Source organism: Verticillium alfalfae, genomic scaffold, assembly GCF_000150825.1.
Source record: "Verticillium alfalfae VaMs.102 supercont1.1 genomic scaffold, whole genome shotgun sequence".
NCBI classification, from domain to species: Eukaryota; Fungi; Ascomycota; class Sordariomycetes; order Glomerellales; family Plectosphaerellaceae; genus Verticillium; species Verticillium alfalfae.
In genome coordinates, this window is record NW_003315038.1 from 2,905,887 (window position 1) to 2,919,797 (window position 13,911).

The 13,911-nt window shown below is 56.5% G+C and overlaps 6 protein-coding genes across 6 annotated transcripts in view; 4 read left to right on the forward strand and 2 right to left on the reverse strand.

The window, feature by feature from the left end:
- VDBG_00891 (conserved hypothetical protein) overlaps positions 1-1,132 on the forward strand; it is a gene marked incomplete at both ends in the record, with an annotated part of 2,415 nt that extends 1,283 nt beyond the window's left edge. Inside the window, 2 exons of the mRNA XM_003009162.1 lie at positions 8-675; positions 776-1,132. Coding sequence (XP_003009208.1) covers positions 8-675; positions 776-1,132 — 1,025 coding nt within the window. The remainder of the gene's footprint in view (positions 1-7; positions 676-775) is intronic.
- A 307-nt stretch (positions 1,133-1,439) lies between these two features.
- On the reverse strand, positions 1,440-4,515 carry VDBG_00892 (phospholipase D2; the record flags this gene model as incomplete). Its single annotated transcript, XM_003009163.1, has 9 exons — positions 1,440-1,731; positions 1,794-2,728; positions 2,778-2,880; positions 2,931-3,215; positions 3,267-3,366; positions 3,416-3,535; positions 3,663-3,925; positions 4,065-4,239; positions 4,299-4,515. The coding sequence occupies 9 exons, from the start codon at positions 4,513-4,515 to the stop codon at positions 1,440-1,442; spliced, it is 2,490 nt and encodes an 829-aa protein (XP_003009209.1).
- A 736-nt stretch (positions 4,516-5,251) lies between these two features.
- Positions 5,252-5,691, forward strand: VDBG_00893 (conserved hypothetical protein; the record flags this gene model as incomplete). Its single annotated transcript, XM_003009164.1, has 2 exons — positions 5,252-5,255; positions 5,336-5,691. 2 exons carry the CDS (start codon positions 5,252-5,254, stop codon positions 5,689-5,691), a joined length of 360 nt encoding a protein of 119 aa, XP_003009210.1.
- A 950-nt stretch (positions 5,692-6,641) lies between these two features.
- Positions 6,642-8,466, forward strand: VDBG_00894 (GTP-binding protein; the record flags this gene model as incomplete). Its single annotated transcript, XM_003009165.1, has 2 exons — positions 6,642-7,583; positions 7,684-8,466. The coding sequence occupies 2 exons, from the start codon at positions 6,642-6,644 to the stop codon at positions 8,464-8,466; spliced, it is 1,725 nt and encodes a 574-aa protein (XP_003009211.1).
- A 380-nt stretch (positions 8,467-8,846) lies between these two features.
- On the reverse strand, positions 8,847-10,061 carry VDBG_00895 (mitochondrial carrier protein LEU5; the record flags this gene model as incomplete). Its single annotated transcript, XM_003009166.1, has 3 exons — positions 8,847-9,162; positions 9,239-9,813; positions 9,870-10,061. 3 exons carry the CDS (start codon positions 10,059-10,061, stop codon positions 8,847-8,849), a joined length of 1,083 nt encoding a protein of 360 aa, XP_003009212.1.
- A 1,034-nt stretch (positions 10,062-11,095) lies between these two features.
- VDBG_00896 (conserved hypothetical protein) lies at positions 11,096-12,359 on the forward strand (the record flags this gene model as incomplete). The annotated part of the gene is made up of 4 exons (XM_003009167.1): positions 11,096-11,315; positions 11,371-11,891; positions 11,951-12,049; positions 12,129-12,359. 4 exons carry the CDS (start codon positions 11,096-11,098, stop codon positions 12,357-12,359), a joined length of 1,071 nt encoding a protein of 356 aa, XP_003009213.1.
- Positions 12,360-13,911: the final 1,552 nt, after the last annotated feature.

The window sequence follows — 13,911 nt, forward strand, 5'->3', positions numbered from 1 at the left end:
CACGAAGGAGGAGGTCGTTTTTGTCTACTTCTACGAAAAGCGACGACGAGCGAGGACTTTGCCTCGCTCGAGAAAATGCCCGTCAACCTTGTCGGCCGCGCCCGCATCGTCAAGACCCAGGACCCCAAGATCGCCGAGCGCTACAAGATTACCACCTTCCCGCGCCTTCTTGTCTCGCGCAGTGGCCGCCCGACATATTACAACCCGCTGACGCCTCGTGAGATGCGTGACGTCGAGGGCATCCTCGCCTGGATGCGCTCCGTCTGGCTGCCCATGGTCCCCGAGCTGGTGGCCACCAACTCGCGCGAGATCATGGATGGCAAGATTGTCGTTCTCGCCATCATCAACCGCAACGACGCCGAGACGCTGACGGACGCCAAACGCGAGCTCAACAAGGCCGCCAACGACTGGATGGACAAGCAGATTGTTCTCTTCCAGAAGGAGCGCCAGGAACTCCGCGACGCCAAGCAGCTCAAGATCGACGAGGCCGAGGACCGCGGCGACGAGCGCGCCAAGGACAACGCCAAGCTTATCCGCGTCGACATGTCCAAGAGCCCCCGTAAGGAGGTTGCTTTTGCCTGGATCGACGGCGTCTTTTGGCAGCGGTGGATCAAGACGACATACGGCATCGACGTGAGCACCGGTGGCAACCGAGTCATCATCAATGACGAGGACGTGAGTTCCCCCCCCCCCCCCTTTGGCACTCCTTTCCCAATGTCTACCGGGATCCCATCATGCCGCACACAACAAAAAGGACTTGCTGACGAGACTCCAGCGCCATCGCTACTGGGATGTGACCGACACCAACACCAACATTCTCCTTTCCCACACATCCATCCTCGACATGCTTCCCAAGGTGACGGCCTCGCCGCCCGAGATCCGCGCCAAGACGACCCTCTCCTTCATCTCCAAGCTCTTCTTCGATTTCCGCATGTCGTTTGTCGACCACCCCTTCCTGTCCGTTGGCGCTGTCCTCGCCGTCATGTTCGCCGGCGCCGGATGGGTGCGCAACCGCATGCGCCGTCACCGCGGCGGTCACTTTGTGCGTCTGGACGACAGCTGGAGCACCAAGGAGCTCATGAAGGAGGGTCTCATCGGTGGGGGGCCCAGCGGCAACGGAAAGGTCGACTAAGACGGGGTCAGAAGGGGAGGAGCTGCTGTTCGGGACGACATTGTGCATTAATGGGCTTTTGCGGAGTTTATAGGGGTTCCGGATAGTTTCTGAATATTCCTGTTTGTGTCATATTCGTTCGTGTCATCATTTCGTGACGGCCTGCCTTTCTTCTTCTCCTCTCATTTTATTTGAATTCTCTCTGGCAAGGCACGCCCTCGGCCTGCGTGTGCTCTACCGGTCAACCCTGCCCAAACGAGCCGCCCCCCCCCTCTGCCTGCCATCCGCGACGTGCCCTCGCCGGAGAGGCATGCACCAGCCCGCCGTCTCACGTGTAGAGTTCCTGCGTGAAGCTGTTGAGCTGGAGGCCCTCAATGGCAATGTCGGGCACGTCGATGAGGAACTTCAGCGGCATCTCGACGAGGTTGCCCCTGACCCTCGACAGCCACTCTTTGACCTCGGCGACGCCGCCGGGGAACTCCTCGGTGACGACGTGGCCGTACTCGACCTTGCCGTCGCCGGGCTTGCCAGTGCCGGGGTTGGCAAAGTGGCGGGAGAAGAACTCGTCGTAGTCCTTCCAGGTGCGGACGTGGTCGTTGGGCACACAGTGGAAGACCTTGCTGAAGACGTCCGTGTTTGTGCGCGCCGTGCCGTCCCAGAGGTTTCCAAAAAATTGCGTGACATGGGGTCGCGGACGAGGGCGTCGGCGGGCGAATTCCAGTCGTAGGCGTTGAGGCCTCGGTCGACGGGCGACCAGTTGCCGTGGGGGTCGGGGCTGTCGCAGCGCTGGTGCGGCAGGAGGCCGAGGTGCTTGCGGAAGATGTGGCGGCGCAGGCTGGCGGCGAAGCGCGAGGCGGCGTACGGCGCGCCGTCCATGTATGAGTCGACCGTGACGGGGTCCTCGATGACGACGGCAATCTCCGAGTCGTGCGAGCCCAGCTGCGAGCGGTCGTTGAGGTTGGCTGAGCCGCAGATGACAAGCCGGTCGTCGGCGATGAGCAGCTTGGTGTGCACGTAGAGCTGCTCCGTGACAAAGGCCGAAATCTCGGCTTCCGGGTCGCCCTTCCAGGGGACGGAGCGCAGGTCAGGCCCGACGTTCATGTAGCACGCCGATACGCTGTCCCAGGTCGAGTCGTCCAGCTGAGCGGCTGCTTGCTGGTAACGCTCGTACTGTCCCTGGCCCTGGCTCTGCTGCTCGCCGTAGGGGGCGTATCCTGAGCCCAGAGCGTCGTCGCGCTCCTTTCTCGCGTCCTCGTACGAGACGCCGCTCTGCTTCTCGGCCTCCTTCATAGTCGACGACACATTGATACGGTCGTAGCTTCGGAGGTTGTAGAATCGAATGTAGCGACCGACATCCTCGACGCCTTCTTTCTGGAGGGTCTCCAGGATGCTGTAGCCTCCTTGGCTAATGGACTTGTACTGGAATTCCATGATAGCACGCGTGCCTAGCGCATCGTCCGCCTTGAGGTCGCCGGCGAACGCAGGGACCGCAGGCATAATGACAATGATTTTGAAGTTCTCGCCGGCCTCATGAGCACGGAGGATGCGGTCCACCATGGCGCGACCGATCTTGTTGCTGACGGGGCGCTGTTCATCGCAAGTTGCCGTAATGAAGAACTGAAGCCAGGTCAGCAATCACGGTCAAATAGGTTTGTCAGTACCATACCTGGTTCTCAATGTAAACAAAATGCCGGGCGTTTGAAATGGCGTCAATGTAGGCATTCGCAATAGAATGCTCGGTGGCGTGTCCCGCCGACCATTTAGTGCAGCTGTCCATATCAGCTAGGCTTCGAGCCGTGGGCAGCCATGGAGCACTCACCTCCTGGTCAGTTGAATATTGGCGGGCTCGTTCTCACGATGAGGACGTTTTGATGATTTCTCTTCATCACTACTGCTGTCGTCGTGCATGAACTTGTTGACACCCTTGCTGAAGCGGCCTGACAGACCACCCAGGAGTTGGCTGGGGTCCTGCTTGAGGAAGCCTCCGCGCTCATGCTCTCCGGATCTCCTATGGAAGCCCAGATGGCTGTGGCGAGGCTTGAACTCAATTCTCTCGTACTTGCCGGGGTTCTTGTGGGTGTACTTCTCGTCAAAGATGAAGTTCCTGTATAAGCGTCAGTCACTAGGTCAAGTGGACAACGATAGTAGATCTGACCATCGATCAGTGAAATGTTCTGTCAGGCTCTCCACAACCGGACCGTTCAGACTAAGGCTGACATCAGACCATCCCATACGCGAGCTCTTGGTGCGGTCCACTAGCAATGGTCAGTGCTACGGGGTTCAAAAGAGGGATGGCTGCCTGACGCTTATTTTGATTCCAGTTGCCGACGTCGGCAAAGTCGTAGACACGAGCATTGTTGTAGTCCTGGCCGGGGAAGACAATGGCATCCAGGTTGCCGGGGTGGGAGTCTGCAATCGGATGACCTGCAGCATGTCAGCGGGAGGTAGGACTGTGGTGCTCAAGTTTCGACTGACTGTTCGTGTCCCATCTGCCGAAACCTGTGTTCAAGTCAGCATTCCGGTCATCCGTCGAAAATCCTTTTCCGCTTACAGAGATCAAGTCCACCCATGAACGCCACTTTGCGGTCGATGAGGCACAGCTTCTCGTGGTGAGCCCAGAAGAGAACAACACCGTCGGTGGCCGTGCCGTAGATGGCCTTGAGAGCATCGCCCGAGACCTTTGAAAGGGTTGCCGTGTTCAGCGTCATGTTGGAGAAGCTCTGTCCCAGCTCCTTCTGAATGTCGTAGCCTGTAGGCACGTGGTCGGGGTGGCGGAACACGCTGATGTTAGGGTGCAGGCCTTCCAGATGCTTCCTGGTGTGCTGTGCGGGAAGTCAGTGGTGTCCACCTGATGGGAAACGGCCAGACACTTACAGCCGAGTTCACTACGAAGAAGAAGAAGAAGAGGTGTCAGCATGGGATACTCGCACACATGCATCGTCAGATGACTTACACGTCAACGCAGCCTCGACCCTCTCTGTAGACGATGATGCTGACCTTGACGCCCCTCTCGGCGGCCGCCTTGAGCATACTGTCAAGTCGGTACCGCTCGTTGGCAGCCGGGGGTCGGCGAAGATAGATCTCGGGGCTCAGCCACCAGTCAAGGATGTAGATGCTCTCACGGGCATCTGGGGAGGGCAGGGTCAGTGAGTGTGCCGGATCCATCGGAGAGGGGTCATCTACGCACTTTCGAGAGCTTCGGAGACAGCCCAGAAGTAAGAACAGCCGTCGACATACCACTTCGCATTGCCGGTGGACTGAGGGGCGAAGGATTGATAGCGGTTGGATGCATGATGAGTAGGATGGTGCTCGTGGCATTCGTGGCCGATCTTGGTATGGGAGTGTCGCTCGTCGCCAAAAATGGCGTCAATGCCGCGCTCAACCTTGCGGAAGATAGAATCCATGGCGAGATGGACGTCCCGTCAGGTCAAGAATCAGAGATGAGTATGGATCGGTGAACTCAATCTCGAAGACCCGAATCGCGAAAAAGCAAGTGCTGCACCTGCGGTATAAATCGCCCCAGAGTGGTTAGGTTGGTTGCAGTGGGCAGTGGCGGAGCCGTACGAGGTGTTGAGGACCCAATGTCAGCAGCAGCGCGCCAACATCAGCGCGAGCTGAGGCTGCTGATGGAATCGGCGTTTGCGGCCGCATGCGACCGGCTCTCAGCCCATGTCTCCTCCTTGATGCAGGCATTTGGCCGGCTCCCCGAACGGACTGATGCTTCCCATTAACCACCTCCGTTGCGGTCATGACTTTTGTCATCTCGGCCGATGACCAGTGCAATGGAAGGCCTGATCGCCCGCGAAAATTTCAAACTCATCGATGGAAAACTTGTCTTCGTGAACTGCGCTGTCGTTTTCCGTCGTGATGGGTGCCTTTATCAGGCTACGTCGCCCTGCCGCCAAGTCGCGCCTTCCTCTATACAAGATCTCCAGAACATCACGCCTATTGCCCCCGGGGATTACCAACCCCTCGTGCCCGACGATGCCTTCATTGCACATGACCCCGCACTCTACTACGTGAAAGTGCCAAACTTGCTGGCATACAACGGGCCTTCATCGCTTACACAACCAATACTGCAAGATCTTGCTGTTTGCGAGATGCTACGGAAGCGTCCTCATCCCAATCTAGCACAATACCATGGGTGCATCGTGTCGCGCGGCCGAGTGGATGGCTTATGCTTCACGCACTATCCCCAGTCGCTGACGTCTCTGCTTAATCCAGGGCACTTGAACAAGGTAGATTTCATCATCTCCCTCGAAACCCAAAAGCGGAGGGCCGGCACGGCACGGTATATCGACAGCATCGAACTGGGCCTTCGACATCTTCACTCCCTTGGCTTCAATCACAACGACTTGAACCCAGCAAACATCATGATCACCGAAGACGACATCCCCGTGATTATCGATTTCGACAGCGCCACAGCGCCCGGGGCAAGCCTTCAAAATGTGAAGCGCACGCATGGGTGGTTTGACCATCGTGTTGTTGTCTCGCAGCAAAGTAACGATCTGGATGCCTTGGCTGAGATTCGTACCTGGTTGACCGGTTCCTCTCCAAATGAGTATCGTTTTGATCTATGAATGAGCAGCTGCGAAGCCAAGAAAATATGAACTTGAATAGTGTGTCAAACAGCAAGCCCATGTGCCGTGAGGTCCAACATGTTTCACAGGCACAGGCACACCCTCTGCTAGCTGCTTCGTGGCAATGCCAAAGTCTTATCACCGACCTGGCTCTTGAGGCGTTCATGGCTTCGGCGTCGCGGCACAGATGCCGCAATTGCAGTGTCCATCCGGTCCGCCATGACAAAGACCGCAGGTGCTTGACATGGTCGTAGGGGTTTGAGATAGCGCGGGAGGCGAGCGTGCTGTTCAGGTGCTGTTGTAGTGAGAGACTGATACAGGTTTGAGATTGGCCGCAACAGAATACCTTCAGCTTTATGCAGCATCACGCGCGATCTTTCAGCAGGTGCGGAGAAGACCATGAACCTCCTTTCGGCTATCAGCATGAGTGGCTTGGTTGGTTTAGGCTTGCAGCTAGAGTACTTTGTTGATAACATTTAGATATGCCGCAGCTCCAACAATAGGGATTCTTCTTTGCTGACAGCATCCCAAAATTGGCAATCGACTCCATGCAGCAGTATGATGTTCGAAAGAAAGAAAGAATCTAAGCATGAAGGAAGCTGGTGATCACTCACGCACATGAGAGACCCCGAGCTGTTCGAACTGCGATCAGCAAACCTGCCGCCGCCGCAGCGGGGGCCAACGAAAACCAAGTATTGGCAATAGAACGACTTGACGAACACTTTCCGATCGTAGTTCGTTTATTGATTCGCATTCAGAGATGGTCGTGGGAAGTCGTCGGATGAAGTCGCTGTTAAACACTGGACAGGTGGATCGTTCTTATCTTATCGCAACTTTATGCTCACGCCCGATCCATGGGAAACAGAATTGAACCAGAATTTCGGTCCTGGCCATCGTCAAGTCCAAGCAGTGCACGACTGATTGCTCGCCAATCCTCCGAAGAAGCTGCCATGGCTTCCAGGTGCTCGAGTGGCAGTCACTCCTTATTTCTTCCCTTCTTGTATCCTTCTTGTTTCACATCGATCACAACCACTGTCCCCCGGTCCATCGCGAAGACCCTGAGCAACCCTCCCCGTCGCCACAGCTCTACACACGTGGCCCAAGAATCGACATCGTCGCGCCTGAACCCGGCACCCGAAGACTATGCAGCCCCGAATTTCGCTGACAAGGCGTCCCTGACGCTCTATGCCGGCGGTGGCGGCAATGGCTGCATCTCGTTTCTGCGCGACATGTTCCTGCCCGAAGGACCCCCAAACGGCGGCAACGGTGGCCACGGTGGGAACATCTACATTCAGGCCGTGCATGGCGAGACTTCTCTGCACAAGCTAGCTAGAAAGCGCTTCATACGGGCGGAGCGGGGGAAGAACGGTCAGGGAAGTGCCAAGGCGGGCCAGCGTGGTGAGGATATCATCATCACGGTGCCCGTAGGTACCATCCTGCGAGAAATCAGCCGAGAGGATCCCGTCGCTGAGGACATCACCTATCGCCGCGCCCTATACTACGAGCGGAAAGCATGGAAGACGAGAAAGCGCGAGCGGGAGGAGGAGGCTGCTGAGGCTGCCAGGCGCGAACTTCTTCGCGCGGAGGACGGCGAAGAGGTTGACGACCATGATCAGTCGGCAGCGAAGCAGAAGGAAACAGAGCTGGAGGACGACCCTGAGCCCGAAGATCCCGACCGCGAAAAGTTCCTCGTCTACCCCGGTGCCGCCAGGAGCGAAATCAAGAGTCTTGTCTTCCCCAAGGCCCCGCGCCGCGAGCGTTACTACCACCAGCCCCCTGGACCCCTGAACATCGACCTGTCCCGCCCGACCCCTACGCCTATCCTCCTCGCCGCCGGGGTTTGGCGGTCTCGGCAACCCACACTTCGTCTCTCGCGAGTACCCACGCCCCCTGTTCGCCACAAAGGGCGAACGCGCCGTCACCATGGAGGTCGAGCTTGAGCTGAAGCTCCTCGCCGACGTCGGCCTCGTCGGTCTCCCTAACGCCGGCAAGAGCACCCTCCTCCGTGCCCTCAGCAACTCCCGCACCCGCGTCGGCAACTGGGCCTTCACAACGCTGCAGCCCAACATTGGCACCGTCGTGCTCGACAGCTACAAGGGCCGCCCCGTCATGCGCTCCTTCAAGCGGGCGCCCTCGACGGAGAACGGCGGCGTCCTCCCCGCCGACGAGCATGAGCAGCAGGCCGAGGCGCGCACGCGCTTCACCATCGCCGACATTCCCGGCCTCATCGAGGGCGCCCACCTCGACCGCGGCCTCGGCATCGCCTTTCTGCGCCACGTCGAGCGCGCCGGCGTCCTGGCCTTCGTCATTGACCTCTCGGCCGGCAACGCCGTCGCCGCGCTCGATGCGCTGTGGAACGAGGTCGGTCTCTATGCGAGGATGCGCGAGGATGAGGAGCGCAGCCGCGAGGCCGACGCCAAGATCAACTGGGAGATCGAGGAGGAACAGCCCGCGCGGCCCAAGTACAAGGGCCGCTTCAGCGACCCCGTCATGATGGTCGCCGACGCGCCGGCTGAGCCGGAGCGCGTCTCGGGGCTGCACATTGCCTCGAAACCGTGGTATGTCGTTGCGACAAAGGGCGACAAGCCAGAGACGCAGGAAAATTTCAAGGAGCTGCAGGCCTATTTGGAAGATATCAAAAATGGCGTCAAGCCGCACCCGAGCGGCATTGAGGAGGCTTGGACGGAGCGGGTCACTGCCATCCCCGTCAGTGCCATCAATGGGCATGGTGTGGACAGGATTGTCCACTGGACTGTAGGATTACTAGACGACTAAAGCGGGGATCTGTAGGATAGTTGCAATCTGTGCATATCACCACTTTGTAAAACAACATGTATTAAAGTTTCATAGAGGAACACCACGTAACAACCAGCTCCTTAATTTTTTCGCGTTTTCTGTCCTTTCACGCAGTGGGTAGGGTATGTCAATGGAAGGGGCACATGACAGCACAGATGAAAGATATCTAGTCATATTGATATATGCTTCCGCAGTCTAAACCAAGACACTCAGGTCGTGCCCTTCCCAGTGGCCAAAGAACACCCATGATATCAACGAGAGATGCATGCCCAACCACAATGCTTGTATATCCGTCAACGCCTTGATCCCAACGCACGAAAAAGCCACCTCGCCCCAAGTCTTGTCTATACTCCCCGCCTCTAGAGAATGCCGAACCACCCCTTGACACGTTCATACGTGTAGAAGCTGACTGCCGCGAGAGGGACCACCTTGACATAGCCAATCGTCAAACCGATGAAGAAACCTGGCACACCACGTTCCCGGAAAATGAGGGCCGCCGTCTCGCCTATGCGCATGGGGTGGCCGTCGCCGACGGCGCCGCCGACCTGCATCCGCCGACGGATGACCTCGAGCGGGTAAGACGCAGTCTGCGAGACGAGGCCAGCGACACCGCCGGCAAGAAGCTCTGCCCATGAGCGGAGAGGCGCGGGCTTGCCGGAGGGATAATTCTCCCGGCTTCGGGAGGGTGGTGTAGGCGGCTAGGCGGGGGCTGCGGAGGAAATCACCGGCCGTGTCGTGGGTGAGGAAAGACATGCCGGCGTAGGGTAGCATACCCAGCAGGGTAGGGGTAAAGCCTCGGTAGAAGTTGGCGAGGCCAGAGCGAGGCGTGAGTGCGGCCGCGGCAGCTGAAGGTGTCGCCGCGATACCGGAGGCTGTAGTGGCTGTCGTGGCTGTCGCGAGCGATGGTTTCGAGGAGAAATTTTCAGAGTATATACGTCGGCAGATGGAGGTGAGGCTGGAATGACTGTGTTTTGTCTCAAATGCGAGGCGGACTCGGATGACCTCGAGGGGATATGTGAAGAAGACGGACGTGACGCCAGCCATGGAGCCGCTGATGAGGCGGCGCCAAGGCGTCTCCTGGTCGCGGTTACGGATAACGACAGAGCGAATCTGCTCGTAGGCGAGGAACTTGATGCCGGCGTAAGGAAAGATTCGAAGAAGAGTAGCCGAGTGCCCGCGGAAGAGGCCTGTGACACCATCTTGATGGTGGATATCTCGCATGGCGGTCACGACGCCGAACCATGAGCCAGTGTATTTAGCGAACTGAGGACTGCTCGCCTGGAACAGGATCTTCACTCGATCGAGAGGTGCAACGACGGTTTTGGCCTGCAGTTGGAGTCAGATAAAGACAATCAAGCCCGGAGTAACGACAAGATACATACGGCACACCCAGCAAGACCGCCAGCAACGCCTGAGCGCCATAAATAATCAAAGCTTCGAGTCTTCTTCCTCAGGGCTACGGTGTCGTCGTCATCGGTTGGGCACAAGGGCGGGTTCTTTTTGTCTGCTCTGGCCAGCACGACATCCTTTGCGCTGGCCATTGGAGGGGCATGTCCCAGGAGGGCGGAAGGCATCTATGGCTGGTTCCGGGGGTGGGATGGTAGTGCAGGTTCGGGAGGAGGGGTTCAGTGTTCGAGATGGTCGTACGCGCCTTCGTGGGCTTCACGTGTCGAAGGGCTTCGGTTGCTACCGAGACTGCATCTCCAGAGTCGCGTTCCAGAGAGGGGTTGGTGACAATGTGCAACGTCCTAGGTAGGCGTCTAGGTTCAAGGTTTCGAGGGCTACAGATCGTCGGCGAAGGGTCGAATTGTCAGAAACATCGGCCACACACATGGAATCTCGGTAGCAGAGGACTGCCAACTAATGGGAGGGTCGCCCGGCTTGCAACGGGGCCTGTAGGTCTGGAGAGGCTCCAGCGGTTGTTACAGGGCTTTTCCAGGTCGGGTAGCCTAGTTGAGACTAGCCTCCTCGCCATTCTTGCTGTGGTAAGTATTGGATGGGTTAATTCGCCCGGAAATTCATTCAGTCTCGACAATACTTTAAAGCAGCGACACTCGGCTTTTGGAGGTGTACAGGTGGAGAGGACGTCATTCGCATCTAGCGGTCTTCTGACTGGCCAAAGTCCGTTGTGGAGGTGGGTCTTCCGGAGAAGAGGAGCCTTTACACGGTGTCGCTCTTGCCGAGGATTACCGCGCCCAAGCCGAGCCCTGGGACGGGAGAGATCTAGCCCCCTCATCGTCTCTGCCTGTCGAACGTCAGGGGTCTTTACACCATTACTCATCCGTCACGCGACCATCGTCGACCTTCATCGGTAATCACGCTCCCAGTTCTAGAGGCCGATTTCGCTGGCATTGTGCGCCGTGAGGCTAAACTCGATTCAGAAGGTCGATTGAGAAACCCAATTGACACACACCTGATGGAGGTCAACGCCCTTCATCACCATATCGCCGGGTGGCTACCAATACACACTTACGACGTCCACAGATATATAGGTCCCTTGAGGTAGACAATATATGGCCGTTCTGCCCATCATGTTCAAATCACTATATGCGTCGTGGTTCTTGGTGGTAGACACTTGGCAGCGACCGCTGTGAAGTTATTGATCACCATGAACGCCAACGGCATCAGTTCTGTTGCTGTAGCTATGTGCTGTGTCCTCTGTTTATCTCTATGGATCATTCAAAGGCACCAAAGCCGTAGAGGGAAGCAGCGAGCATCGAGGACACATGTGGATGTCGCTTCCGTGAAGCCACTGGTGGATTTTCACTGGAAATCAGCCAAACTACCATCGTTACGAGAATTTCGATCCATCTATAACATCTCCATGGGTATGAACTCTCGGTGGGACTATCGAGTTCGGCATTCATCTAACATATCAAGCAGGCATCAAGTCAGATACGCCTTCAGCCCTCATCTCCATGGATGAGGGGTACCTCGAGCGAATCGAATATCGACGAGAACTCATGGCCGAACATGCTGGCACGGTGCTGGGTGTTGTGCCTGGCGGAGAAGCCCCCGTACGCGAACTCTATAGTTACTTGCTGAGGCAGTATCTTCCGGTCCGGTTCCCTTTGATGTTCCAGCTCTCCGCTCAAGACGCGCAACTTACCAATTCGGTCACGGGGCGATCATTTCCCACCAAGCCACCGGCTGAAACCCTAGAGGCATTGCGCATCCTCGGTGAAATCGTGGAGGAAGACCTTGTGTTCCTCGTGCCGTCGCCGGAGGGGCTTCGTATGGTTGCACACCTTTGGTGTTTCCCCTCGGGGTTTGACCCTGTTGCGAAGTTGGGCAATACCTTGGACGCCATCCACAAGCCGGTACCAAGCTATGAAAAGATTGGGCCCAGCATGCAGCGCTTTCTCTCGAAGCTGCAGAGTGGAAAGCCCATCAAACGCACAAATGTCAGTGTCTCTCGGAGATCTGGTCTGGGTTTGGTAGCTGATTACGATGCCTCCTACAGTGGTCTGTGCAGCCTCATCCTGAGCTGTTCGATTGCAACGCAAATCGGAGATTAAAGGACTACAAAGCCATAAAAAGCAGTGACATAAGAATGGAAGATGTAAGCCAACCTGCTTCACCACACCCCTCACACTGTTGCTGCCATTTCTTCTGCTGCTGACGGTTGACAAATGATACAGAGTTATTTGCGCTCTGAATTGCAGACTTTGAGCCGTCTGCCGAACACGGAGGCGGTTGTATTTTTTATCAAAACGTACATGTACAGTGTTTCCGAAATCAAAGCAGAGGGCCTCGGCCCCCAGTTCGCCGAAGCTATCGAGGGGCTGAAAAAGGGCAATGCGCCAGGCATGTGGACCTACAAAGGTGCGTCGCACTGGGGCGAAACTGTTTGCAAATACATGCGTTCTTGATGAGCGCCTACCTCGGACTCATGGCTATTGAAATAGAGACACTGCTTTCATGCTTTGTTGTTAGACTCACCAGCGAGGATTGTCCGAGCCAAGCACTCGAGGGGCGGTGGTCTCCATCAGACTAAGCCGTTTAGACCCCGCCGTCGACTCAGTCGATGACAATGTCCGATATTCGGGCTAGCCGGTACAAACACCGATGCGTGCTATGCAGTCAAACAACGCTGCTCGTGATTTCACAACTCTTCAGAGTGAGGTTATATGACCACAGAGAGTACGATACAAGCACACAAGAATATGCAGAGAAATATTCGAATTGACTCATTGCCAGCGAATCGTCGGTCGGCATCAAAAGGTCGGTTCCCAGATGAGCAAGTCGTTGAATAGACCACAAAGGCTGACATGACAGATTGCCGATACTGTGTTGAACGACGCATCAGATGTGACCGGAGCCTACCGACATGTCTGAAGTGCAAGAGTCGAGAACTGAGATGCCCAGGGTTTGGACCCGTCAATGTGCGATGGAATCAAGGGATCGCTAGCAGGGGCAAGTTCTCCGGCAGGCGCAAACCGGTCCTCGATGATCTCGCCAGTGGATCTGATGTTTCAGCAAATCAACATCGCGATCTGAAGGCAACATTCGAGTCTGATATCGTAGACAGACAACTCCAGACTCACAGCCCCACAGAGGGCCAGCCGGTACAAGACCTACGGCTCATCAATTCTCACTCTTCCTCCGCACTTTTCAGTAGCCTTCTCCGCCACTTTCAAGCCGAGGTCGTCCCTCGTTTGACATGGGTCGATCCTCCGGAGAGTCCGTGGAGGCAGATGACCAGAAACAACACCCGGCATCCCACTTGCCTCCACTTGTCCATCGGCAGCCTTGCTGCCGCTCACCTATCTATCGCTTCCGCCAGAACACCAGACCAGAAGGCTCGTTTCCGTCGTATCCACCATCAGCTCCACGACGCGGCACTTCGGGGGCTGAACCAGAGAATGCGCAAAGAGCTGCATTCTTGTAGCACATCACGAGGAGCTCACCCGCCTAGCTCGGCGGTTCAGGAGATTCTCGCGACAATGGTTGCACTTTGCTATTCTGAAGCTTTCATTCCAGGATCAAAGAACTGGAATATCCACTTGCGAGCGTGTCGCACCGTAATTGATTCTCAGCATCTACCAAATGGAAATTCGCATCATCTCAACCCAGTCCAGAGGTTTCTGCTGAAAGAGGTTGCGGATCTGGAGACATTGAGTAACATTTCAGTCTTCAGCCAAGGAACAATTGAATCACATGGACCGCCTCTGCAGTCTATCTATGATGGCTCTTTCTGGGCTTTCACAGGGCTCGTCTACGAAATCACAACCGAGGAACGTAGACGACATCGCGCTCTGCAAATGCAATACCGAAATGGCCCTGAAGTGAACATGGCAGAGTGGCGCAAAAGATCGACAAGGCCTACATACTCTCTCTAACTCCTGTCCTTTTTTCTGCAGGAGGGAAGTCTTTTAAACAGCAGAGTCTTTGATGCAGTTGCTGAAGGGCCACTACTATATA